Source organism: Hypoxylon fragiforme (genome assembly GCF_022984875.1).
Source record: "Hypoxylon fragiforme strain CBS 206.31 chromosome Unknown GGS25scaffold_8, whole genome shotgun sequence".
Taxonomy (NCBI): Eukaryota; Fungi; Ascomycota; class Sordariomycetes; order Xylariales; family Hypoxylaceae; genus Hypoxylon; species Hypoxylon fragiforme.
Genome location: NW_026054763.1, coordinates 746,333 through 774,206, shown reverse-complemented (window position 1 = coordinate 774,206; position 27,874 = coordinate 746,333). Strand labels below are relative to the sequence as shown.

The 27,874-nt window shown below is 29.1% G+C and overlaps 2 protein-coding genes across 2 annotated transcripts; one reads left to right on the top strand and one right to left on the bottom strand.

Annotated features, from left to right (window-relative positions):
- Positions 1–310: 310 nt before the first annotated feature.
- GGS25DRAFT_524436 (uncharacterized protein) lies at positions 311–3,212 on the top strand (the record flags this gene model as incomplete). The annotated part of the gene is made up of 10 exons (XM_049264608.1): positions 311–395; positions 475–520; positions 582–662; positions 732–938; positions 998–1,127; positions 1,176–1,266; positions 1,328–1,515; positions 1,578–1,812; positions 1,888–1,964; positions 2,043–3,212. 10 exons carry the CDS (start codon positions 311–313, stop codon positions 3,210–3,212), a joined length of 2,310 nt encoding a protein of 769 aa, XP_049113726.1.
- A 3,543-nt stretch (positions 3,213–6,755) lies between these two features.
- Positions 6,756–8,397, bottom strand: GGS25DRAFT_502642 (N-glycosylation protein-domain-containing protein). Its single transcript, XM_049262025.1, has 2 exons — positions 7,557–8,397; positions 6,756–7,494 (listed from the first exon to the last, which is right to left on the bottom strand). The coding sequence occupies exons 1-2, from the start codon at positions 7,887–7,889 to the stop codon at positions 7,045–7,047; spliced, it is 783 nt and encodes a 260-aa protein (XP_049113725.1). The 5' UTR covers positions 7,890–8,397; the 3' UTR covers positions 6,756–7,044.
- Positions 8,398–27,874: the final 19,477 nt, after the last annotated feature.

Below are 27,874 nucleotides of genomic sequence, written 5' to 3'. Positions count from 1 at the left end.
CTTGGTAAGTTTATTTTCTGAAGTCATCATTCCATCAACGATGGTCGCCTTGGTATCCCATCATGGACCTCATATTCTTTCCGATGGAATGGATGACCAAATGCTAATATAATCACAAGTAGAAACCAAGATATTTCCCACTTTAGTTTCTTGTTGACTTGCTTCACAGTCGACATTTCATTACCATTAGTAAGTTTTCCTACCTCACCCCCCACGCTGTTCTTCTTCGCTGTTATTCTCTTCAACTTTGTTGTGAACTGACACTCGAGTTCTCAAGCCTGATCAATCCCAGGCAATTTTATCCTTTAGGATGGACAGCCCAAGCAAGTCCGCCAACCTGGCGGTAAAATACCCAAACTCGAGACTACGATCTCCGAGTTCGAAGTCTGAGCAAGGTAAGTCATTTCTGACAGGTGATCCGCCGGGCCACGAAGCTCTTATAACAAGGTTCCTCTACTAACAACCCTTTTATAGGAGGAGGTGCCAGTCTTCTAGATGAAGACACATCAAGATCGACCAGGTAAGTCCTTCAAGCTAGTGGGCGGCCCCTGAGCTCCTAGTGACTGATTGTTGTTCATTAGTCGTCGGGAGTCCTTCCGCGGCCGAAGCGGTCACAGTTCTTCAGATGCAGTTATGATGAAGGAACCGCGTGAAGTCGTAAAGTAAGACCCCTTGAAGATACTTGGTATGCCCAAGGGCCATCACTAACACTAATGATTTATGTATTGTAGAAAAGTCGGTGTATTAGATGAAGACGACGTCTTTACGTCTCAGGACGCCCGTGGCAGGCCCGAAAAGCTAATGCAGGCTTTTATACCTGCATCGGGCCCATCCCGAAAGCTTCGCAGCCGAGCTTCTAACTTGAGTAGCCGATCTCAAGTGGAAGGTGTAGATGCCCAGGCTTTCTACCCAGCCACGGCGTGCGTCTTCGTCGCCAAGTAAGTATCCCTCTAAGTGTCAAAGTACGATCCAGAGACCAAACTAACCTCGCAATTAGCTTACCAGACACGGTCAATGATACTCGTCTGGAGCGTGAGTTGACGAAGACCTTTGGCCAGTATGGAGCCGTTTACGTCAAGATTCGTCGCGATCAGCGCAACATGCCTTTTGCGTTTTGCCAGTTCACCGTAGGTGCAATCAAAACTCGTCATGAACTAGGCTAACCCCGCGTATAGAAGGACGAGGACGCCCATGCGGCGGTGTCGAAGGCTAAGGGCACATTGATTGAAGGACGCCCATGCCGAACAGAAATGGTGAAAGCCAACAGTGAGTAAATCTCTCATATATTGAAGGCTGACTGATTAGATCTGGGCTAACTCGAATACAGGAAGCTTTGTAATCTACAGACTTGACGGGGACAAAGTTACCATTGGAGAGGCTCAAGTGCAGATGCAGGGCTTCGGGGCCATTCGCAGATGCGAGCAGTTGCACCAGAAGGTGCAAGAGGCCATGCACATCCAAGGCGGCGCGTTGGTTGAGTACACCAACTTTGATCCAAGCCGTGATGTAATTGCGGTAAGTTGAAACTCCACCTTTTCAATAGTATCCGGGACGAAAGTATGTTGACGAAGTCGTAGGCCTATCGTCACCATCCGACATTTAGGGTCCTACCATATGACTTAAAAAAGTCACAAAGACGCAAGGTCGACCCGGACGAGGCGTGGTTGCAGCGCTATGAAATCGATCGTCGATCAATTTATGTCGCGAACCTTCCGGTGGAAGGTGATGATGTGCACCTGCAATTGGCCGAACTTGCTCGAGAGTTCGGAAAAGTCGAGCGTGTCCAGGTTATCCGCAAGGAGCCCCGAAACGGTAAGTAACAACCCTTTGGAAGCTTCTTGATGGTCGAGGGATAGAATACGCTAACATATGCGCATCATCTCTTAGGTCGTCCCCAGGCGGTCGCATTTGCCTTTGTCGAGTTTGTTCGACCTGATATGGCAGATTATGCCGTCCAGCACATGGTATGTCCCTCATCTTGCCAAACAGCAAAGAGCAATACGCTCCGATGATTTGTAAAGTAGCTGACTTTTTCTCTGCAGGACGGTAAAATGCTTGGAGGTCGCCCACTAAAAGTGGAACGAAAAGGACTGAAAGACGGAGCCCGTGAGTCCCGGAAAGAAGCAGAGAATTCTCGACCTCAACTTCCCGAGAATCTAAGCAACGATGAAAGCGAAGATGGTCCCGTATACACAGGAGACCAGAGTAGTCCCTCATATGGCAAGGGTTCTGCCTATCGAAAGAAAAAAGGAGCCGAGAGATCCACGACGGCGGTCCCAAGTGAGCCGGTAACTCCGTCTCGCCACTCGCCGGCAATGTCGAAAGGGCCTCAAACACCCACAGTTGACCGATACCAGTCAAGCCGTCGTAATAGACAATCCGATACCCGATCAACGGGTCATCGACAGATTCATCGGGTCCAATCTTATGCAATGCTGCAGCCAGGCGAGCAGCATTCACTCTCGCCAGTCCCATACGGAATGTACGAAGCGAGTCCGCAAGGTGCCATGATACCATGGCCGAATACCCCACAATCGGTAGCTGGGGGCATGGAGACAGGAGTCTCTCCAGGCTTGGCGACGCCGATGAGCTTTTATAACCCGCCGCTCTGGTACACTCCATATCTCCAGGATAGCGGAAGCGGCAATATCGAGGGAACTTTGTATCCTAATACATCACAGTTTGCCTCCCCAGCGCAAACTCTACGTCATGAGGAGTCTCACCAGAGTCTCCACTCACGGTTCTCTCAGCAGAGCCTACACCACCAAGGCTCTCAGCAGAGTCTGCACCACCAAGGCTCTCAGCAGAGTCTGCACCACCAAGGCTCTCAGCAGAGTCTGCACCACCAAGGCTCTCAGCAGAGTCTGCACCACCAAGGCTCTCAGCAGAGTCTGCACCACCAAGGCTCTCATCAGAGTCTACACAATCGAGTCTCTCAGCAGTCTCTGCGGCACCGAGACTCGTACCGTTCTCTCCATCATAAAGAATCGCAGCGCTCCCTGCACACTCGGCAGTCACAAGTCCAATTGCGAGCTCGCCCCTCGACTACATTTGTCTCCAGTAACCTTGCATCCGGTGGCGCACGTCTTGATTCGGATACTGATTCGACGCCAACGAAGACAGACAGCAACGGAGGACAGGCCGCAGATAGCCACCAGTCCGACCATCAGTCCGAGGAGAGTACGAGTGATGAGCCCTCTGAGTCCGCGTAATGTTCCACGTCTGACAGGAGGCAGATCTGTCCCTCCGGTGACAGTCAATGGGTTTCGGGGGCTTGATTTCCGAGATAAAGTAAGATTATTCTTGGTATTTCGGTGTTAGGCGCGCAGGCGTAAAGGGCGCTCGGGAGTTTTGCGTCACCATCAGGCCTCGCTTCGCAGGTCGTCAAATTGCTTCTTCTCACCAGTAATTGTCAGCAGGGTTTTCCAAGGTGACATTTCGTTGCAGTCATCGGCCAGTTCTGAACGAACCTTTGCGCATTACTTGATGCATTTTCATCCCCCCCTTTTTCTTTTTCTATTCTTCTCAAGACATTAAGATCGGGTTTATCCACCCTATAATAAGGGCGCAGACCACAGGATAGAGTTGGACCATCTAGCCCTAGCTAGTTGTCCAGGTTCATCCTTTTGTAACCTAGATAGTTAAAGTCGTTAATTAGTTACCATTCACAAATTGAGGAGTCGTTATTGTACCAACTGCTAGTTTCGAAATACCCTCAGTGGTCTCTGCTTACCTTGTAGAATGAATTGTACTGACCAGTAAATGCCCGCCCGCCCTCCCTCTCGTAAATGAAGCCGTCTTGATCAACAATGATAGCATTCGCCGGTAGGGGCTACCATTGGCGAGTCCTATTGTTGCTGGTGATCATGAGCATCAGCCTTGTTGATCAAGTGTTGGGTTGTTGAAGGCTGATGCTAATATCGGTGGATATCCATCTACGCCGACACTTATAATTTGCCCGGTAGGTAGGTCAGGTATCACGTAGCTACCTTGGTAGGCAGCTATCACAGCCAAGCACATCATACTGCTGTCGTGTAGATGGCAAAGATTGCAAGCCTCCTCTGCCTATTTCGGCCAGGAAAGGGAAGACCTTTCAGCACTGAGAGAAGGCTTGCTTGTGTGTCTTCACGCAAGAAATACAATCAACCCAAGATCCAATGAATGGGATCAAGGTGATATCATCCTAGATGTGTTAGTACAAGTCAGCTTAGAAGGAAAAGAGGGTTAGAAGAGATATTTAGGTGCGGCGGATTGAAAGTTGATAAATGAGAGTTCTGAGATGATTGATTGGCGAGGGCAGCGGCATGAGAAGGAAGGGTGAAGAAAGGGAAGAGGAATTTTGTAGCAAGATGTGAGGGAAGCAGATCGGCGTGTAAAGAGGCAGACCTGGTAACATGTGAATGAGACGAGTTGAGTTTAATGACTCAAACGAAGAAGAAGAAGAAGAAGAAGAAGAAGAAGATGATGATGATGATGATGTGTAAAGGTAACGGCGAAATTTAAAAGCGCCATGAATAACAACAAGAATATAATAAGAGAAACACATACCATGATTAGACAGGAAACAGAAGTAGAAGTGAAGTGTCGCCGTTAGTAGACGTAGGAAAGCCTACTGTTGTATGAACAAGTTGGATTGTGCTGAACAGGCTGGTCCAACAGGTCGCGCACATAAGCAAGACCTTTGATGAAAAATTAGAAGAATACAATACCTTGGCTTGCCGTTGTAGAAGGGAAGAGGGCATTGATCATGGTAGGAAGTGTAGAATGAGTATGATTTGGGTTGGGCAACTTACTGATGACCGCATTGAAGGGAAAGTAGACGATAAATGAGAAACGGTGGTAGGGTCAAGGAATGGGTGAATAATAAAAAGAAGCAAAAAATTAAATACGTTAAGAGAGGTGTGTGATGGTGAGGAAGAAAGGTGGCGGGGACTCGCAATGAGGTTGGGAAGAATGCGGTTTAAGTCAAGTGTTGTTGTGCTGGTGGTGTCTCGTGCAATATGTTGGTGGGGGACGAGTTGAACGAAAAGTGGCATAGGCCAGAGACTGGTAGGTACTAGGTAGATTGCATAAGGTACCTAACAATTCAACGTTCGGTGGACGTTTAGAGAACGAGTTGAGAGAATGAAGAAATAAACAAAAAAAAAAGTGTAGGTAGATGATGTGTGGAAGAACCGGCGTAGGTAAAACAAGGTGGATGAGGGAAGAAGGATAACATAACGCTGAAGAGGTGGGATAATATTTAAATCAACGAGAATGTGTGTGGGCTTGGAGGGGAAGAAGCAAGGAAGCCACTAACCTTAGACGTGATTCCTGAGGGTATCGCGGTCTCGAATCTGGTACCTGTGGATACTTGCCAAAAGGGGGAAGGAGAGAGGATGAGTAAATCGTGCTGGGATTATTCGGCAAACATTTGAACTTCAACTTCGACTTGAAGTTACTTCGCTCTTGCTTTGAAGTTTGAGCTTTATTTGTGAAGAAACAATAAAGGGCAGAACATATTCTGGGAAATCAAATGGGTTGATGTTCTTGTTATGTACGGCGAAGCAACGACGTGGATGTGCAAGAGGGTAAGAGTACCTAGTCAGATTGAAAACTTTTATAAGCGCCGGCAAGGTAACGAAATAAAAGTAGAAAAGAACCCCAAAAATAAAACTGGCAAGTACCCAACCTAGGTTGATAACGCTACCTACCTAGGATAATAGGTGGGTAAGATGCAGGGACGGTATACAAACATTTCAGCAACATCTAGTATTAAGCAAGAACCAGACTGACAAGCCTCATTGTCTAGGTAACGCTACTTCCTCCCATCTCCTATCATACCCACAAGGGATGTGTGCCTGCCCCTGACCACCAACGCCACAGCCACAGGGCAACTACTCACCCACTAGCTCACTCTTGAGGCCATCTTTCATCCTATCATACCTCCAACAGAACAGCCCCCAGCCATCACCTCACCTAACCTTGCCTTGCCATAAGACAGGCAGAACAATCTACAACTTCAACCTTATCCTCACCGCCGACGCCACCACCGCCACCATCACTACTACTACCACTACCACTCCCCTATCTTCGAGCCGTCATCATGTGACACATGACAGAAATCACAACCCTCAACCGACACAAACAACAACAGCAACCTCACTTCTTCACTCTCTCCACTCCCCTTTCAGCTTCAAGACTCACAGGGACATAACATAGCTAAGTATATACTAAATAATACACAACATACACTACCACTTCGCCCACTACATACCTAGTAGCAGAGCCACTACTTCACCCACTTCAACCCCAGCTTTTGCCCAGTACTACTAGGCACCTACCTACCTATGTACGCCAACACCTTCTTCACTACTTACTTCCCTGCTATTAGATACCTACCTAGTAGGAGCCTTGCTTTAAATATGTAGGTTAGGTAGGTTGAAATTTTGATTAGAGCACGTGCGGTAGTATGATGATGATGATGATGTATGAAGGCGTGTAATGAGTTTCTGGGGGGGTGAGAGAGAGAGAGAGAGGAGAGGAAACACGAACTCGTTGGAGAGAATTCTAGTCTATATAAGTACCTAGGTAGGTAGGTAGGGGCATTCATAAATAGCATTTGTATCATTACCATTACTAAAAAGAATGAAAGAAAAAGCAATGATATTACGGATAGCAACATGATATAAGGTGGCTTGACAAGGGTTCACAAGTTTACCTTTACCTCGGCAGCATACCTCCCAAGGTATTTAACCTATGCTTATAAAAACAAATAAGACGGCAAACGCAGCTGGCTCTATTATATACGACCCAGTAGATGAAAATAAACGACAAACGCTCCATATACTATTAGAGATACACTTCTAAGTTCTTATATGCAAAGCCCAGAGACTTTTTCGACATACTGGAAACACTGTTGAATGTCCGCTATTCAGGCGAATTTCGACAACGTTTAGTTTCGTAACAGCACCCCAGACTTCGTCTACTGGGGCCTCTCAAATCTCTTCAGAAGTTGTTGGTAGACAGCCACCCGAGAAGAAAACGCCAAGATAATATGCTCGATCATAACCCATCCAAATCCATAGTAACTCCAAGAATACGGACAACAATATGTCCGGCAACCTTGCACGCCCACTTGACTACAGCAACCAGAGGTATGTTCTGATATCCCACCCTGGTTGAATGTGAGTGTAGCAGTAGGGCTACCATGCTGAGGAAGCTGGCAATAGAGAACACGCTGACGCTAGCAAATGTTTCCTTCCGTATCTTGATCTTGCGTTGGGTAAAGTGATAGCACGTGGTCAGAATCGTAGCAATACCAATCCAAGCAGGAAGCAGTAGGCCGGGGTCCTGGGAGCCGGCCGTCAAGTATACGGTCCAAGAGGTCAGGTAAGCAAAGGCACAGCTAATGGTGAAGAGACGCACGACGGTGGCTTGCGGAGTATAGTTGATGAGCCATCGTGACATGAGGCAGTCGGTGAAGAAGAAGGCGAGGTAAGCCGAGGCGCAACACTGTTGGGTTCGGGGTTAGCACGTGTAGGTACCCAAGATGCAATACACAACAAATGACATACCCATATGATAGCCAGGCCGGTCTCCGTCAGCCTCAAGGTATATGGGGAGATATCACGGCCATGGCGGCCTTGGGTAGACAGGCGCAACAGATCAGCAACTAGAAAGCGCAGAGCAAAGCGCAAGCCCCAGCAGATGGGAGGGGCAATGGACAATAGACGACAGGCGGATAGAGTATGGTGCCAGCGCTTAGGCACACCGAGAGCAACAGCAACGCGAGGCTGTAAGAGGGGGACGGCTACAACGGGGGCACGAGACTTGTCGATGCCATTGGTAGAGTGACTAGAGTGAGTAGAGTGAGGGAAAGAAGAGGAAGAGGGGGGTGGGTTGGCCATTCAAGGGGCCTTCCCGAAGATAGTTCGAGTAGATAGTTATAGATACTTCAAGTACCTATCTATCTCAGGTTTAGATGGTTATATGTCGTCGAATGTTTGTGGTAATGTCGAGCTGGCCATAGGCACACACACACAGAGAGAGAGTAAGTATGTAGTTAAGTAGATGATATATGGTACAAGGTAGATGAAGGAGTGAAGATGAAGTGCTAGAGAGTTCTGAATATAACGATTATAGAAATATCGGTGTCGCACCTACCTACCATACCTAGTACGTACCTGAGCATGTAAGGTACCTTCAATGTTCTTCATCAATGTAAATCCATACTAGGTACTATATGTGCTACTAGTAGCATTAGTGATACATGTATGTAGTACGTACTTTATAGAAGTAGGTGTGTGTATGGAGGTGTAGGTAGGCGTAGGCGTGTGTGCATTGACAGAATAGAAAGTTAGAAAGTGCGTAACAGGAAAGTATGTGAACATTGGGCAATTACAGTAATGGCTAATGTGGCCTTGTGAGGTCATATTACTACGTAACACCCCCCCTGACCTTTTAACGGTCCAAACGTATTACTAATAACTAGTATATACTAGTTATCGTAGTATTGTAACCAGTTACAAATTATGGAGAAGGTTAAGTTAAATTATTATTTTATTTTATAAGCTTAATTATAGCCTTATATATTAGTTTAATTAATTAATTATATTATAATGCTTTAAATAATTATAATTAAGGTAACCTTAGGTTATTATTACTTACACGCTTTTTTAATTTAAGGTTAATATAATGTTATTTTCATTTATACCGTTTAATTTTATTACTTATACGCCTTTTTACTTTTATAATAATTTTATTTGTAAAACTTTAAATTTAATAACTTAATAAATTTAACATAATTTAATCTTTTAAGTGTTTTTATAAAACCGTTTATCGGGTTTTTTTTTAACTTAACGTATTTTATTTTAATGTGGTTTATAACCACTTTTTACTTAATGTAATAAAAATCCTTACGTATATATCTTTTTTGCTTATTTATAGCCGTTTTTTCGCTTTATTTTAAGGCAGTTTTATTATTATTTAAAATAATAATAAGTTTATCCGATATAAATTTAAGTTTTTTAAGGAAGTTATAAATTTATGCGGATTTTAAAGCTATAAATAATATAATTATATATTTAACCTTAATTATACTTTATATAATAATTGCTTAAAGTTTAAATAATTATAAAATAGGTGTTTTTATAAGGAAAAATACATATCCGGTGGTTAATTTAATTATATCGATATTATTAACGTAGTTAAAGTTAATTGTTTTAAATAATTTAAAGTTATTATATTTTAAATATGGGTAATTATTATTAAGCTTTTTATAACGTAAAAAGTAATTAGGTTTACTTTTTAAGTATTTTATTATACGTTTTATATCGATGATATATTTAAGTAATAAATTACTTATATATTTAACCTATATAAACACGGTAAATGTAATATTTAATTTAATTATTTATATTAGAAAGTTTATTTTATTAATAAATAAAACGTAGTTATAAATGGCTTAGTAATTAACTTTATTTATATTATTCCTTATTATTACATATATATGAGATTTAAGGTTTATAAGTAATGTGACTTTTTTACATTTATTAAGGTTTAAAGTCTTTAATATTTTAATAATATATTATTTTTAATTAAGTTTAATATCTTTAATAGGTAAGGATTTAATAATCTTAACTCCGAGATATTAATTTACATTTTTAAGGTTTATAATAACGACGTTCTTTTAAAAATTTAAAGTAAAAGCTTTTAATAATTTTAAGTTTATTTCGTATAATAAGAAATTATCGATATAAAACGCGATAATATTTTCATTCTTTCGGTTAATATATATGGCATCGTTTATTTTAAAGGGAAAATAATTTAATCGTTAAAATATTCTACGGATTTTAGTTTATTAAGCGGCTTTAAATTGCCTTAATTTATATAACGGATTTATTAATTTAATAATATTTAAAGGATAATAATTGCATTTTTTTATTTTATTAAGGTGTTTTATAAAATATTTGATGGGACTCAAGAGGTCAATCAGTCAATAGAGAATCTAGAAGAGAAGAAGAGAGCTGAGCTCCCAGCGTCTCAGGCTAGCTATATATACACAGATAAGGTTCAGCTAGCTGTGGCAGCAGCAGCCATGGGGATGCCCACATGGCAGTAGCCATGGATAGCCACGGGAGTGGCTATCCACGTCCATCCATGTCCTAACATCACCCCCCTTTTAATGGAAAGGATAACGTCCACGTTATCCAAGTCCAATAACCTATATACACACATGTGTGTTGATCCCTGATCCTAATCTCTAAGCTGACCCGTGCTGCTTCAATTGAAGTAACTCCAGACAGTCCTCCTAGCGGGATACATGTGGTGTTAGTGGTCGGGGTGGTGTCGGGTTGCCCTGAGGCTCTGCCGATGGCCTGTGCGTTGAGGCTCTATTGCGGCTCTGCTGATATATAGGGATAAGGATATAAGGGGATAAAGGGAATAATGGTTCCAGGACAACCATGTTGAATGGTTGTGCTGGAGGGTCTCGTCGGTTGGGGTAACCGAGAATTGAAGGATCTCGTCGGTTGGGGGGACCGAGAATTGAAGATTGATCTCGTCGGTTGGGGGGACCGAGAGTTGAAGTAATAAGGATGGTTCCAGCCACGAACGTCTCCTGGCCAGGGAGAGCATTCGTTGCGCTCGGTAGGTGTCGGACCGGCGCCGGATATGCTGAAACAGATTGATATATCTATGGGGGTCGGTCGGATTGAAGAGAGGTAGTTGGACAGCAATGGATAAATGATATAAGAATTGTCCCAGGTGCGTAGGTATCCATATAGCAATGGATAAGAGATATGGTGAATTAATAAGGATGTGGTCAATGAATAAGGATGGGCAAAATAGGGATATGGTCAATGAATAAGGATGGGCAAAATAGGGATATGGTCAATGAATAAGGATGGGCAAATAGGGATATGGTCAATGGATAAGGATGGGCAAAATAGGGATATGGTCAATGAATAAGGATGGGCAAATAGGGATATGGTCAATGGATAAGGATGGGGTTGTTGATTGACCCTTCAACAACCAAAAGGTCTGAGGATTTTCTAGGTGAGCATATTGCTCACCCTTCGGATGAACCGGGATGGTATGGGGGTTGGAGGTCTTCCAACCGTAGCAAGAGGTGCTACCAAATGATGGGACTCAAGAGGTCAATCAGTCAATAGAGAATCTAGAAGAGAAGAAGAGAGCTGAGCTCCCAGCGTCTCAGGCTAGCTATATATACACAGATAAGGTTCAGCTAGCTGTGGCAGCAGCAGCCATGGGGATGCCCACATGGCAGTAGCCATGGATAGCCACGGGAGTGGCTATCCACGTCCATCCATGTCCTAACAATATTTCTTTAATAATGGGAATTATTTTATAAATATTCTTTTTTTTAAGTTACCGTTAAAATAAACGGTAATAAAATTTATTTAAATTATATGTTAATTAAAAATAATTATAAAGGTTATAAGTATTTGTTAAAACGTTATTTTAATAATCGTTACTTTAATTTTATTATAATTTAATCTTTTTTTTTATAAAAATTCTTATGTAATAATTCTAGCCTTATATTTATTTAGTTTATTAGTTAATAAATATTTCTTTTTTAATACTTATTTTATATCGATAAAATAATTATAAGTTGCGTTAAATGTAAAATAAAATTTAAAGATATTATAATCGAGGTTTTTTTATATTTTTATAAATATAACTTTTAATTACTTATTACGATTAAAACTAGTTATTATATTTTTTAAGGATAAAAGGTCGAGATTTATTATATGTAAATTATTTTTAAGTGTTTATTTAACGAGGTAATTAAATAAAGCCTTATCGTTAATAAGGATATATGCGTTTTTAAGCTTTAATAAATTTGTAATTATGTTTATTATGAAAAAAAATTTAATTAATCATAGGTATACGTTTATAAATTCGCACTTATTATCTTTTAAATTAAAAGATATATTTAAAAATGATTTGAAAATAGGTTTAAGCTTTTAAGGGGTTTTATAAATATAAATGTTTAAGAGTTTTTTTTTAAGTTTTTTACGTTTTAAGCGGACGTGTTTAATTTTTTTATTTATAATATTATTTTTAACGATATTTTTATTTTTGTTTTTAATTTTTATTCCTTATAACTTCTTATAATGTTTTAATCGTTTTTATATATGTTTAAGTAAGAATTAAACGATGTTTTAAGGGTTAAAAGCGGCGTTATTATCGTTTAAATATTTATAAAAAATAAAATAAAGTGTATTAAGGAAATGTTTTTTTTTAATAAGTTATATAACGTAATTATATATTCCTTAATACTTAAGGAATAAAGCTTTAACTTTGCGAGTTTTTATTTTTTTTACTTTAATACGGTAATTTTCGTTAATAAAAGTAACATATTATATATTTATAATTTTTAAGTGAGTAAGGTTAAGTTTATATTATTAAAAAAGGTTAAAGCCGTTTATATATTATTTATAAGGTGTAACGCCCTTTATTATTAACATTTTTAATTTATTTAAAACGTAAGTAATAATATCGAATATATAATTTTAGAAATAAATAAGGATATTTATAATAATATAAATTATATAAAACTTATTTTATAAGAATTTAATATCACGTTTAAGTTTATCATTTTAATATTAATTATGTGATATAAATAATAATAACTTTATATTTAATTTTTTATAAGTTATTTTAATGGTTAATATTTCGAATTTTTAACTATTATTAATTTTAAATATTTTAAGTTTTTATTAATTACCGTTAAATTTAAATAATAAGGAATATAATTAATTATATACGTAAATTAAATAAAAAATAAGTTTTTTAAAAGCGTTATTTTTTAATATATAAGTTTTAAATATCTTATAACTATTATTATTATTAATAATTAAAATAAAATAATAATTATTATTAATTAAAATAGGTTTTAATTTTTTAAGGTTATATTATATGATTTTTTTAAGGTATAAATTATGGGATTAAGGTTTTTTAAACGGGATTTTCTTAATCTTAACTTAATTATAAGTATAATAAGATAAAATCTCGATTAATTTTATATCGAGGTTAATTTTAATAATTATATTAATGGTTTAACGTAATCGTTTATTATTTAAGTGGTAAAGTTATTTATGTTAAAATATAAGTTTTTTCGTTATTTTTTTAAATAATTTCTTATTTAAAGCTTTTAAGGAGTTTAATAATAAATCCAAGATTTCTTTAACATTATAGGAGTAATTATCCATAAAATAATTATATTAAGTTATATTTTTAGTGGTTATATAACAAAGGTATGTATTAATACGATATGTATATGGCTGGAGGAGGTATTTATGTAATTTAAATTATATAAGGAGTCAAATCCTTTTTTTACTTTTAAATCTAAACCTCCTTCTTTAAATATTAATATTACACCAATCTTACCTTTATTATTCTTATTTTATTTATTATTTAATTTATTATATATATATATTTATTAATATTAATTAATATTATTAAATTATTAGTAATATAAATTAATAAAATTAAAAAAGTTATTGTTATAATAATTTAAAAGATTTTATTATAGTAATATAAATAATATTAATAACTATTCTTTTAATATTTATATTTTATTTATAACAAAATATAATTTTGCTTTACTTAATTATTTTAAACTTTTATCGTTACATAATAATATCGATTTATATTTTTTCTTTTCTTTAAATTCCCTTATATTAATTGTTAATACGATAGCTATTTTAAAAGGATTAACACTATTTTTAACGTTTCAATTATAATTTAAAAGCTACGATATTAATATTAACCTTACTGCCTAAAAAGATATAAACAAGTTATATAAGCTATTAAATTTCGTTTCTAGCAAAATAATATTACTAAAATAATAATTTATCTTAAAGATTGTTAAGTAAAACGAAATATTACTATTTACTATTTAAGAATAAAAGAATATTTAAGTATTATTAGCTTTTACTAATTTTAAAATAACCAATAAAAATGTTAGCTACGTTTATATAATAAAAGAAATATTTAAAAAATATAAAAAATATTTCGACATATTTTATTTAAATAATTTTAATGGAATATTAAGGGTGTTATAAATAACGTTACGAAACATATTTATATAATAAAAGATTTATATAAGCAAAAACAATAATAATTATGCGGAAAAATTAACTAATTTAATAAATATATAAAGGCTATTACGTTGGCATTTTTAAGATTTAATATAAGCTTAAATAAAATAACTTAATACGTTAGCTTAGAAAATATTTATGTATTAAATGGAATTAAGTCCGGTTATTTTTAAGACATAACGGTTAAGGTAATTGTTAATATAAATATTATAAACGCCTTAAAATCTTATTTAATCTATTATTTTTATTATATTTTCCTTTACTTTAAGAAGATAATCGTTTTTAAATTTATTACCTTTTTTATTTTAATTTTTTTGTAATTTTAGCAATTCTTTTTTAAGGTTTTATTTATTTTTTTTTCCTTTTAATTAATTATAAAACCTGGCTTTATAATTGTTGGATCTTATTTAACAAATAAATAATGGCTTATTTTCTTTTATTTAAATATTTATTAAGATTAGATTTTTTAATTTATTTTAATTATTTCCGCTATTTTAAAGATTAATATTACCTTTAATACCTTTTTTATAGCCGTTAAATTTTAAAGATCTTCCATTTAAGTCCTTATATAATAACATTTTATGGCAGGGATTTGGTTAAAATAACTAAAAAAGGCAGTTACAGGGTAGCTAAATGGCCTTAGGAAATGATATAAAACCCCTTAAACCGTTATTAAGAGGTTTATTTATATCCTTAGCATTATTTTTAAAACTTATATTAAGAGAAGTAAACTATTTTAGTAGAAATTTAAGTTTTTCTTTTTAAATAATATCATTATTTTTATTAATACTTAATTAATAATGGTAAGTATAAATGTTTATTAGTAATTAAAAAAACATTACTTATTATGATATTCCCTTTATATAAGTTTTTAATAAGATGTGTCCATTAATTATTATTAGCTATTTTAAAAAGGCTTAAAATAATGAGAATAATTATATAAGCAAGTTATATAATATTTTTAAAGATAAATTTTAATTCTTCCTTAATGTTTGTTATATGGTAGGAATATAATAGATGTAATTTTATGTTGTATTTTTTATAATTTTTATAAAAAAGGCAGCCTTATATTTTTTTTATAATGTTTTACGTTATTAGACTTTCACGGATATGTATTTAGTTATGGAACGATATTTTAATATTAAATAAAATAAGATTTAATATTATTATAATTAAATTATAACAACGTTTTTTAGTGTTAAAAATGATAAGAAAAATGCAGGGAAAAGTGATTTAAAAGTGTTATAAGTTTTTTTTAATAAGCTTTTTTTATGTTAATAAACGCTTAGCCTTAAATTTAAAGGGGAATAATAACTTATTACATTTATTTATTGCGTTTATTATGTTATATCTTAGTTATAACATGTTTTATTTAAACTATTATTAAGATTTGAAGATTTAGCTAATAAGCTTTAAGCGTTAATTAAAACCTATGAGATTTTTAAGATGGTTAGGTTAAATAATTATAAATGTATTAATAATAGCGATAATAAGGAAGAAAACACTTAGTTTTATATAGATTGCAAATATTATAAAATAAATAAGGGTGGTAAATATAATGTTAAAAAATCCCTTAAATTATGGAAGTGTAAATATTAAGTTTATAAAAAGAAAGGTTATTAATTTATTAAGTATTTTAAGTATAAACGGAAAAAGGTTAAAAAGGAATAAAAGAATAAGTATAGTTTATTAATTAAAAATTATATAATATTCTTAATAAATTATAAAGGATTTAATAATCCCGGTTTGGAAGTAAAATAAAAAGATAAAACGGTAATATTAAAAGTAAATTACGATAATAATAATAATTTTTTTTTAATCATTACTTATTTATTTAATTAAGTTTTCTAGTATTATATGATTACCCGCCCCTTTTTAAATATAATAATAACCGATAATATCTTTTTCTTAAACTAATATATAAAGGATATTTTTTAAAATATTATGTTTAATATAGGTGTTATTTAAGTATTCATGGTTAGAAAAGGATAGTGTTTGGTTTTTATTAAGGAATATTTTAATAAATAAGTTACGATAAATAAATCCTATGTAAGAAAAGCTTAAATTCATTTTAAAAATAAATAACCGATAAAATTTTTTAAGATAATTATTATTAATACCCCCTTTAATTATATCGATTTTTATGTTATAAATATTAACACCTTATTTTTTTTATCGCTAAAGGATATAAATCGATTAAGAATATATCTTAATAATGTCATTAATTAATTAATTTATAAAAACAGTATTATTATTAACATTATCCGTAAATGAGGATACCCGTAGTTTTATTTTAAAAATACCACATTTTTCACGGAAACGGAGTTATAACGTTTATATATTCGTTTTAGCTATTTATTGGTTAGTAAATTATATAACTTATTAAATAAAACTAGCCATAATGTTAAGATTAATAATATTAAGGAAATTAATAAGTTTTGCCATTATTATTAAATTAAAAATAATGCCTTTTAAAGGTTTAAGTTTAATTTAAAAGATTTTAATATAGATTTTAACTATAAAATGATTATTAATATTATATACCTAAATAAACAACTTATCCTTTATATCGTTAATATAGTTATAAGTTTTTAAGCGGCATGTTTTATAAAAAATCTTTCCGTTAAGGAAACTTAAAAAATATTAAAGTAATATTAAATCGACATATATCTTAATTCATTAAATATTATCACATATAACGCCGGTACAAATTTTAATAATATTAAGTTTAAAAATAAAACCCGTATTATAGAAATTACTTATTATTAAATCCCCATAAAAACGCATTAATTAATTAATAAAATTAAAAAATATTATAATCTTATAAAAAAAACTTATAAAATTATAAGCGAAGAATTTTAAAGATTAAGGTTAAAAATGTCTTAATTTTAAATAGCGGTTAAGGTAATAAACGATATAATTAACCTTAACGGTTTTATTTTTATTCTTTTAGTTTTTAGCGTATATTTAAAAATTAATATAAATTTATCATTAATTTTAGTGTAGATTTAAAAGGTTTAAGCCGTTTAAAAGGCGATAATAAAAATTAAAAAATTAAAAATATAACGATTAATTAAGGATGTTTTAAATATAAGAAATAGCTTTAATACTTAAAAAACATTTTTTATATCACTCCTTATAAGTAATAACGTGTTTATTTACAAGGAAAAAGGTGGATAAAAAAGATTATATAAGGTTATTATTATTATAAATAAGGACGTTATAATCGCTTTTAACGTTTTAAATGACACATTAATATTTAAAAACACCTATATTAAACCTTATACCTAATTAAAAAAGTCTCCAATATTATTAAAAAAGCTTAAAGTGTAATTATTAAAGCTAACTTTTAACCTTAATAATTATATTATCGTTTTTAAAAAAAACCTTATAATTACTAATGACCTTTTTTACGTTATAAACTTATATCTCTTAATAAAAAAAAAAAATAACCTTACCTTAACACTTAAATTACAAGTAAATAATAAAATTATCGCCTTAAATAAACCATATAAAACCTTAAATATAAAGGAGTTAAATGTTTTATTTATAAAAGACATTTTTTAATTTAAAGTATATAACTTAATAACTTATTAAAACATAATTATTTTTAAGTTTAATAAGGCCACTTATTATATGCTTTTAAACGTTTTTTTTATTAAAAATAATTAAATATATAAATAAATAACTAAGGTTTTTAAACTTTAATTAACCTTTTAAAGATAAGTTTTTTTAATTTAATTTTACGATACTTATATTAAAGAGTTTTGTTATCCGCACCCCCCTTTTTTGATAAACAAGCCTTATTTGCACCCCGGTACATTGAGATCGCAGCGCAAAAGGTCCGAGCTTCAAGGCTAGCTTCCATCAAAAGATCCAGTACAACTTCCAATCCAAGAGTCGGATTGAAGTGCATCCTATTCCGTTCGAATCAGCTTAATTAGACAATCCAAACGATATATGTTTCAGATCAATGCGATCGCTGGCTGAAAAGTTATTTGAATTCAAAGATCAAGAAGCAGCTTGAAAATGGTACAAGTTGAAGTGGTCCGTGCATCACGTGATGCCCCTCGGCTAGCGCCAGGCTAGCGGCAAAGGGTCTATTTGACTCTTTTCTGAATAACTTTACAGCCACCGGTCGTATCAATCTGAAACATATATCATTTGAATTGTCTAATCGAGACGGTTCTAATGGAGTTGGATGCACTTCAATCCGATCCCTGGGTTGGAAGCTATTCAGGGTTATATGTTTGAAGCTAATTGGAGCGCTCGGACGACCGGCATTTTGTCGCTTTTTTTCCATGTACCGGGGTGCGAATAAGGCCTGTTTATCAAAAAAAGGGGGTGCGGATAACAAAACTCATATTAAAACTAATATTTGGTAATTCTATTTTACTTCTTTTAAATTTGTTTTTATTTTACTAATAACCTTAATTATCGTAAAAAGGTTTTTAAATTCTTTGAAAAGCTTATAACCTTTTTTTATTTTATCATTTTTCCCATCCACCCATTTTTCTCTTATCGAGATTTTGCTTTACTAATTATATGCTAAAAAAAGATCTTTTAATTTATTATTATTATTATTTATTTTATTATTATTATCTTTTTTCATAATAATTTTAAATTATTAAAACCTTTATTAAGCCGCAGCTTTTATTATTAAAAATAAAAACCTATTATAAATGCGTTAATTAAATCCTAATATTATAAATCGGATATTTTTTAAAGTTATTAACTTACCTCCTTATATTAAATAAGAGTTCCAAACGTCCCCACTTTTTTAATGTTATATTACTTAAAACTAGAGCATAAAAACGTTACTATTTTTTAATAAATGACATATTAATTAATTTAAGGTTAAATAAGTAATTACTTATGTTAATAAGTTAATTTTTAACGTTACTTAATTTAATTACTTAAAACCTTCGATATTAATATAATAGAAATCTTTTTAAAAAACCCTTTTATCCTTTAAACTTAAACATTTTAAATATAAATTTATAAAACTTATACCCTTAATAATAATAAAAACCTTATAAATTTTAAAAACCGCGTTATAAATTTTAAAAAACGTATCGTTCCTTAATATTAAAATCTTTATATTATAATTAAAGGTAATTTCCTGGTTTATTAAGTTATAATTATTTTAATATATTTTTTAATATAATTTGGAAAATAACCAGGTAATTATACTTTTCCTTTTTAATAATTATAACTTATAAGACCCTTTTGGTGATTTATTAAACCCAAATAATATCCTTAATATTTTTAACTTTTCCGATATAAACCTTAATTTTAAAAGGAAAAACAAAAGGTATATCTACTTTTCTAAAAAGCTAAGCCATTTATAACAAAGCTTATTAAATCTATTATTTTTTTAATCTCTTAATTTAACCTTATCTTCTCCTTTTTTTATTAAATTTTTTAATAAGCTTTCGAGGCCATTTATATTTAGCTTTGCGATAATTACTTATAAAATCCTATAAAATATCGGATTATTGTTTTCAAACTTTCCCAAACCATAATTATCATTCCCGCCCTTACCATCACATACCTATCCATTACCTTTACCTTATTTACCGCCACCGTTACTATTATCACCAATAACACTACTAATAATACTACTGCTGTAGCTATTATTAATAACTTCCTTTATACCACCCTAATTACTATCATTAACAATACTACTAATAATATTATTGCCGCAACTATTATTAATAACCTCCTTTATACCATCTTAATTACCATTACCAACACTACTAATAATACTACTACTACAATCACCTTTAACAACCTCCTTAATATTACCCCAATTACCATTACCATTAACAACCCCTTTTATATCATAATTACAACCACAATTAATAACCCCCTTAATAACACCACCTCCACTTATAAAACCTCCTTTATTATCCTACTAACCCTTATATCTACCACCTTTATTATTATTTAAAAAGCCATTTCATTTTTTTCCATTAAAAACAAATATTATTTACATTAACGCGTAGAAATTTTCTAAATCCATAATAAACAAAGATTAATAAAAATATATTACGGAATTAATTATCGTAATTAAAATTATTCTTTAAAATAATATTATTTAAAAAACCTTAAAAAGTATTAATATTACCATAAACGCCATTTTTAAAAAAGATAAGAATTTTTACGATTAAAAGTTATAATATATAAGATATTTTTACCTTAACACTTTTATATTTATTAACGTTGAAAATTACGTAACCATTAGATTTAATATATATTAATATAACGTTAACTTATTTTATAATATATATTATAACCACTCCTTCCACTTAATTAAGGCTAACATTATCTTTATTAATTTTATTTAATTATTTTAAAATAACACACTTATTTAATTTTAAGCTTGCCTTATATTAAATAAACAAGCCTTTTACCGTAATAATCTTAAGTTTATTTTAACTAAGATTATCTAAGCTTATAAGTTTAATTTTATTAACATTTTTAAAAGGATATAAACAATAATATATAATAAGATAAAGCTTATTTAAAATGTAAATATAATATTTTAAGTTATAAAACTTATAAGATATATTAAAAATTATAGGCTTATTATCGTTAATTAATAAACCGCTTAAATATATAATTTTTTAATAGTTAATTTTTGCAAACTTATTAATAAGTTAAAGGATAAGGTTATTTTAAATAATTATTTATAATATATTTAAAAAAAGTAACGTTTTTACTAAGATAAGGTTATATTAGTTAAATTATATTATTAAACTTTTAATTTTTTTATTATCCTTATAACTCTTGCCATTAAAATAAATTAAAAGTTAATTATTATTAATGCCGTTTTTAACGAAGAAAACGTTAATTAAAACGTAAGACCTTATTTTTTAAATAATTAACATAAACATGTTAATTATAAATATAATTACGCCATATAAGGCTACACCAACTAAGGTTACTATAATAATTTTACCTTATAAAATAATTATTATCGTTTAAACTATTTTTTAAGTTTTAATTATTTAATTAAATTTTAAAGCTGTGATAATTAACCGATTAATATTTAAAGAAATTCTTACAATTATAATTAAAGATTTAATTCTTATTTTAAATATGGTTTTTACCGTAATTAAAAATTATAAACTTAATATTTTTAACGTTAAATTTGCCTTACTAGATATGTTAACGGATACGCCAGAATTTAAAATAAAATTTAAGTTAAAATTAACAACTTAAATGTAAAAATAGCTAAATATAAATTATAAAAAGCTAAATATGTTATACTCGAAGAAAAATAAGAAAAAAATCGCAAAAAAATATATATAAAATTTAATAATAAAATTAAGAAAATCGTTAACGTTTATCTAAGTTATAAGAATAATCTTTTTATTAAAAATATAACCTTTTACATATATAATATCTATTTTAAAACGTTTTAAAACATTATTAATTTTTTTATACACATTATTAGCCATATTTATGAAAACCATTTAATCTCGTAAGCTATTAATCCTTAAACTTATACTAGTAATAAAAATATATTTATAGTAAATAACTTTTTTAACATAATTATAACCTAATTATTAAAAGGGTATATAAACGCTAATAATAAGCTAATATCATATATATATATATAGTTTCCAATAATTCTTAAAAATTCCAAAAAAACGATAATATGTATAAATACTAACTATTTAAGTATAATAATATTTAAAAATTAATTTATTATTTATACACCTAACATATAAATTATTATAATATTACTAATTAACGTTAAAAAAATTAATAATATAATCGAAATAATAAAAAAAGCTATTTTTAATTTTATAATTAATGATTTATGTAATAATAAAAATAAGTAAAGGATTTTTACCGTCGACATATAGGTTAACTCCGGTTTATTAAAATTAAACCTTTTTTTAAAAATATTTTTTTTATATCCTTACGGAGCTAATATAGATTATTTTAAACTTATTATAACTTTTATTTTTTACGTTAATATTACGATATTTATTATAATATTTTACAAATAAAACCTTATATATAAAAGGGTATTAAACGCCGCAAAAACAGTTATTTTACTTAAAACGCTTATATAAATTTCCATGTTATATGCTAAATTATTATTTTCAGATAATTTTAACTTTATTTAAGATTATACTTTTATAAAGATATATAATAAAACGATTAACGCATTTATTAATATAAGCATTATTAAAATTATCTTTTATTTAAATATAATAGATAATATTATAACGATATTTAAACGTATTTTTTTAAGGCATTTATACGATTATATTAACGATAACGTAATTTAGATTTTTTAAGAAAAGGTTTTTTTTGTTTAAATAGTTATAATATTAGTTAAAAAGGACGAATATAATGTTTATTACGTCGGCTTATAATTTAACATCGATATAAATATCTTTAATAAATTAACGCACACCTTTATTGCTTAATAAATCATTTTTTAAAACGTTTAAGCCGTGTTTAAAGCTAAGAAAATCTTTATTATTTTTTTTCTTAAAGCTTAACGGCTTAATTTATTATTTATTAAAATTAAATAAAAGGCTTTTATATGTAAAAAGAACTTAAATATTAGGTTTATTAAAAAAGTTAAAAAGTTTATTAAACGTTATAATATCTAGAACTAACCCGATTATGTTAATATATAAAAAGACGAAATAATAAAAGTCTTTTTTATCGAAAGCTAGTAAAATTAAATCGATTTAACCATAAAGATTTATTTATTTAATATTAAGGATAGAAAAATGATCGATAAAGTTTTCGATAATATATATTAAGATAAAAAAATTAATTAAATAAAAAATCTTATATTTTTTAGTTATCTTATTTTTATTTTATAGAAGAATATTAACAAATAACATAAAAGTTATATAATAATGGATTTTAAGGTTTTAAATAAGGTTGTTATGTTAAATTCTTACCTATTATTTTCTTAAAATAAGATAATAAATAAAATATGTAATAAAAAATATATTATTATTATTAATAAATTGAAATTCTTTTATTAATTCTAAGTTTAGCTTTTATATTAGGACTAAATAATAATTATATTATTAAGGGGGTTAGAGGTGTTAAAGATTATTTTTATAGGTTTTTATAATAGTGTATCTTTTACGTAAAGGTTTATAGATTAGAAATTATAGGCGTTTTAAAACTTTGTTTATATATATATAAACGATATTATAATTGGTTTTATTTTTGCAAATGCTTATTTAGAATATTTAAATAAGTTATTTACTTATTTTTAAAACTTAAATTTATAATTAATTATAGCAAAATTTTTTATTAAATACTCAACCATTTAATTACTTAAGTTTATGGTTAACGGCATCGGCATAAGCTTAACATAAAGCTAAATAAACGTTTTATAAAAAATCGCTTAACTTATAAATTTTTATAATTTAGAAACGTACATTAAAATAACTAAATTCTTAAGGTATTATATTACTTAATATAATTAAAAAATTGAACCGTTATAAAAGCGGAAGATAAAATTAATCGCTAATTATTAAGATAATATTAAAGGCATCTTAAAAATGTTAATAACTAAAAAACGATAAGCGAAAAACGTTATATTTAAACCTATAATAATAAAAAAAAGAAGCCTTTACTTTCCTTTAAACTTAACTTATAGATTTGATTTATTTGGTACATTGGAATTATGGCGTAATTATATTTTTTAAGATAAATACCTCCTTAAAATAAGGTTACGACGTTATGGTTTTTTATTATAAGAATAGATGAAATGATAATACATTTAACATAAATAACATATATTTAATTTAATTCTTAAGTAAAATATTTATTAAAATAAAAACTAATTATTAAGCTATAAAATTAAAAGTATCTTGCCTAATATAAATTTATTAACATTTTTAGATATAAGTTTAATTATGTAAACACCTTATAATAATCTTAATAAATTATAAGTTCACTTATAACATAATAAATTAAAATTCTTTACGCTTTATTAACTTAATTAAATTAAATATATAACTTATATTAACCTTAATATACTTATTTTAATTTTCCTTAAATATTTAATATATCCTTAATTAGTTAAATTTAATATTAAATACCTTATCTTATTTGCCGACGTTACTTAACCTTAACAACGAAAAAAAGGCTGTTAAAAAGACGAAAAACGTTTTAAACGATATTATCGATAATTTTAATTACATTTCCTAACACCACACACCTTTTACCCTTAATTTAAAACCTTTTATACCTTCCCGCCTAATACTTAACAATGTTAAATAATATAATTATAACTTTAACGTAAAAAATAACAACTGCGACAAACATTCCTCGCCTTTACCGCTAAATTTTAACTACACGATAAAAACATATATTTAAATAAATAATATTAAAAAGTAAATTATAATGGCTAAATATGCTAATAACCCTTGTCTCGCTAAAATTATCGCCAAACTAAGGGCCTATAAGTAGGCATAACGTTTAACCTAAAATTTTATATACGTACTCGAAAATAACAGCCTCCTTTAAACGAAAGGGCGGAATAACCGCTAAAAATTATGTATTTTTAAAGGCTAAATATAAATACTTTTTAAGGCGGTTCATAATAAAAAACACTATTTTAAATTATGTCGTATAACACACGACTTAAACAGTTTTAATATTTAATATCTGGTAAAAAAACTACGTTAATACCTCGCTTATTATTTATATTATTAACTTAATTAAATAAACCGTTAAAAAGCCTTAAAAGAATTAAAACCGATTATAAAGCTTAACATCTCTTACCATATAATTTATATAAATTTTATAATTAGCCTACTTAAAATTAACGTTAAAGGGATTATATAATACGTATTAAACTATAATTATTATAATTCTTTTATAACGATTATTAATAAATTTAATAAAAAGATTTTACTAATTTTTAAACATTTAATATACACCGCTAAAATTTAGGCTAAAATGTTTTATAAAATATTTATCGCAGTAAATTAAAGCTTTTTAGTAAAAATAATTACGGACTAAAATTAAAAGTTTACCGGCGAAATATAGCAAACACTTTAACGTCGTAACAGCATTAAAACTATTATAATAACGGGTTATCATGCCTAAATAAATAATATAAGTAAAAAATATAATTAAAACGTTAAAATCGTAATAAGGTTTTAATGCGTTATTTTTTTTAATATTTTTTAAAATAAAATGTTAAATGTCCTTTAACATAACTTTAATAACTTTTATTATTTAATACTTAAAAAGTCGTTAAATAAGGTCGTACTAAGCTTTAAGCCTTATATCTTATTATTTATCTTAAAAATAAATATCGGTATAATAAATTTTAAGGTTTAAAAAGACGTATATTAATAAAAAACTTAAGCCGTTATTAACTATGTTATAATTAACGCCAAAATCCGTTATAATGCCAAGTAAAACCTCCAATAATTTAACGTCGAAAAAGAGATTTTTCTTAGGTTATATAAGAGCTATTATTTACCTAAGAAACCGGAATAAAAATAGTTTAAATAACGTATAAATCCTTTTACGATTATAAAGAAAATTAAGGATTTAACTTATAAATTAAATTTTCCACGGCATTAATAAATTCACCGCATTATTTTAATCGCCCACTTTATTCCCACACTTATTAATATAAACCCTTAATTAAAACGTTAGCTAAAGTTAAACTAAGTTTTCGTTAACGGAGATAACGATAATTTAATTTCATATAAGATTAAAAGATTTAAAAAACGTTAAGTTAATTACGTTAAAAAGCGCCTTATATTAAAATATTTAATATTTTAAAAAAGCTACGGTTTAAAATTTAATAAATAATATTTAAGATTACTTTTAATATAAAACGTTATATAGCTTATTAAGAAGTTTAATAAAAGTTATCGATTTACCCTTAATAAGTTAAAGCTAGTTAAGAAATTAAATTTAATTAATGAATCAACCCTTACGTATAACATTAATATCCTTACTATAATCTTTTTAAACGGCTAATAAACCGATTAAAAAATAGTCCACGTCGTTAAAAAAGGGTAAGGGAAGTTAAGAAAGGCTAAGCAAATCGGATAAATGCTTAAATCGATAGTTTTAATCAAATCGTGATAATTCTTAGTTATAAGCATACATAAAAAAAAAAAAAAAAAAAAAAAAAAGGCGCGGGGATAGTAACAAAGCCACTTATCACATACCCTTAAATGCTTTTTCTACTAGAAATAGTTAAATATATAAGTAAATAGCTAAGGTCTTTAAACCTTAATTAACCTTTTAAAAATAAACTTCTTTAATCTAATCTTATAATACTTATACTAAGATTAATAAAGTTATAAATGATTTAAAAGATTAAAAATAAAAATATTTTTACCCCTTATAAAAAATTACGATTAATAATTTAAAATTATAATAATTTTAATAAGGAATTTATTATAATATATACTCCTATAATTTAAAAAACTAATTAATAAATAATATTTATTTTAATACTTATATTATATTATTAAGGAATAAAGATTATAATAAAAGATATTATAATAGCTTATACTTAATTAATTATATTAATAAAATAAATAATTTTAATATACTTATTAATTAAATTTAAAGAAAAATATCTTAAGGGGACGTTATTATAAGTTATAAAACTATTATATAATTTTATTAAATTAAGAATTTATTAATTTAAAATTTATTTGTAACATTATTAATAGTAGTTATATATAAAATTATTAACGTTTAACTTATACTTATTAATAATATAATTAAATCTTTTTAGGTTTATTAGTTTTTAAATAAATAATATTTTTAACATTAGTATAGATAAGTTCCTTGCCGTTAAAGATAAGACACTTATAAAAGCAGGTATTAAAATATAATTTTAAAAGATTTTAGATAAAGGAATAAAAGATTTTAACGATTTAAGAATTATAATTTACGAAGAAGGCTATAATATATCTATTATATAAAAAGGATAAATTAAGAAGTTTAACCTTTTAAACCTTAAAACCTTAGATATAATTAAAAGGTTTATTAAATAAAAGGTTTAAAAAGTATATATTTTATTAATTTATTAATTTAAAGCTGCCTTTAATTACTTAATAACAGCTTAACACTTATAGCTAAGGCTTAAAAAAATAAAAACATTAAATATTAAAATTAAATAATAATTAAATAATAAAGATTAAAAGTTTAATTATGTTAATTTTAAGTTTTAAAACTTACGCTTATATATTTTCATTAATAAATTATTCGTAAATAATTAAAACCTTAGCTTATAAATTAGTTATATTATTATTTTAAGAATTGAATAAATTATTAACTAAAATAATAAAATGCGAATTATCAAAAATATTATTTATTAATTATTTATTAAATGTAAATAAATTATACGTAATATATTAGTTAATGAAATTTATAAAATAATTTAAGGTTTTAATATTAATTACGTTATTTATTACATTTTTAACATTATCTTAAAACGGTTATCACTTTTTAAGATTTCTTTCATATTTTATATTAACTTTTTTTCGTTATATTAATGTTTGATTTAAATAAAAAGCATAAATAAGAAGTAATTAATGATTAATTTAATAGCTTTTTAATAATTTTATGAGAATTAGGAAATAAATAATATCCGTTAAATTTAAGAGCAACACTAAATCCGCAGTAGGAGTACTTAGCTTTTTGTCCGCAGTATGGCGCTAGTAGCGCAGCTCCGGCGGCTCCAGTACACACCAAGCTGTCAATCAATTGCGACCAGTCCAAACCAT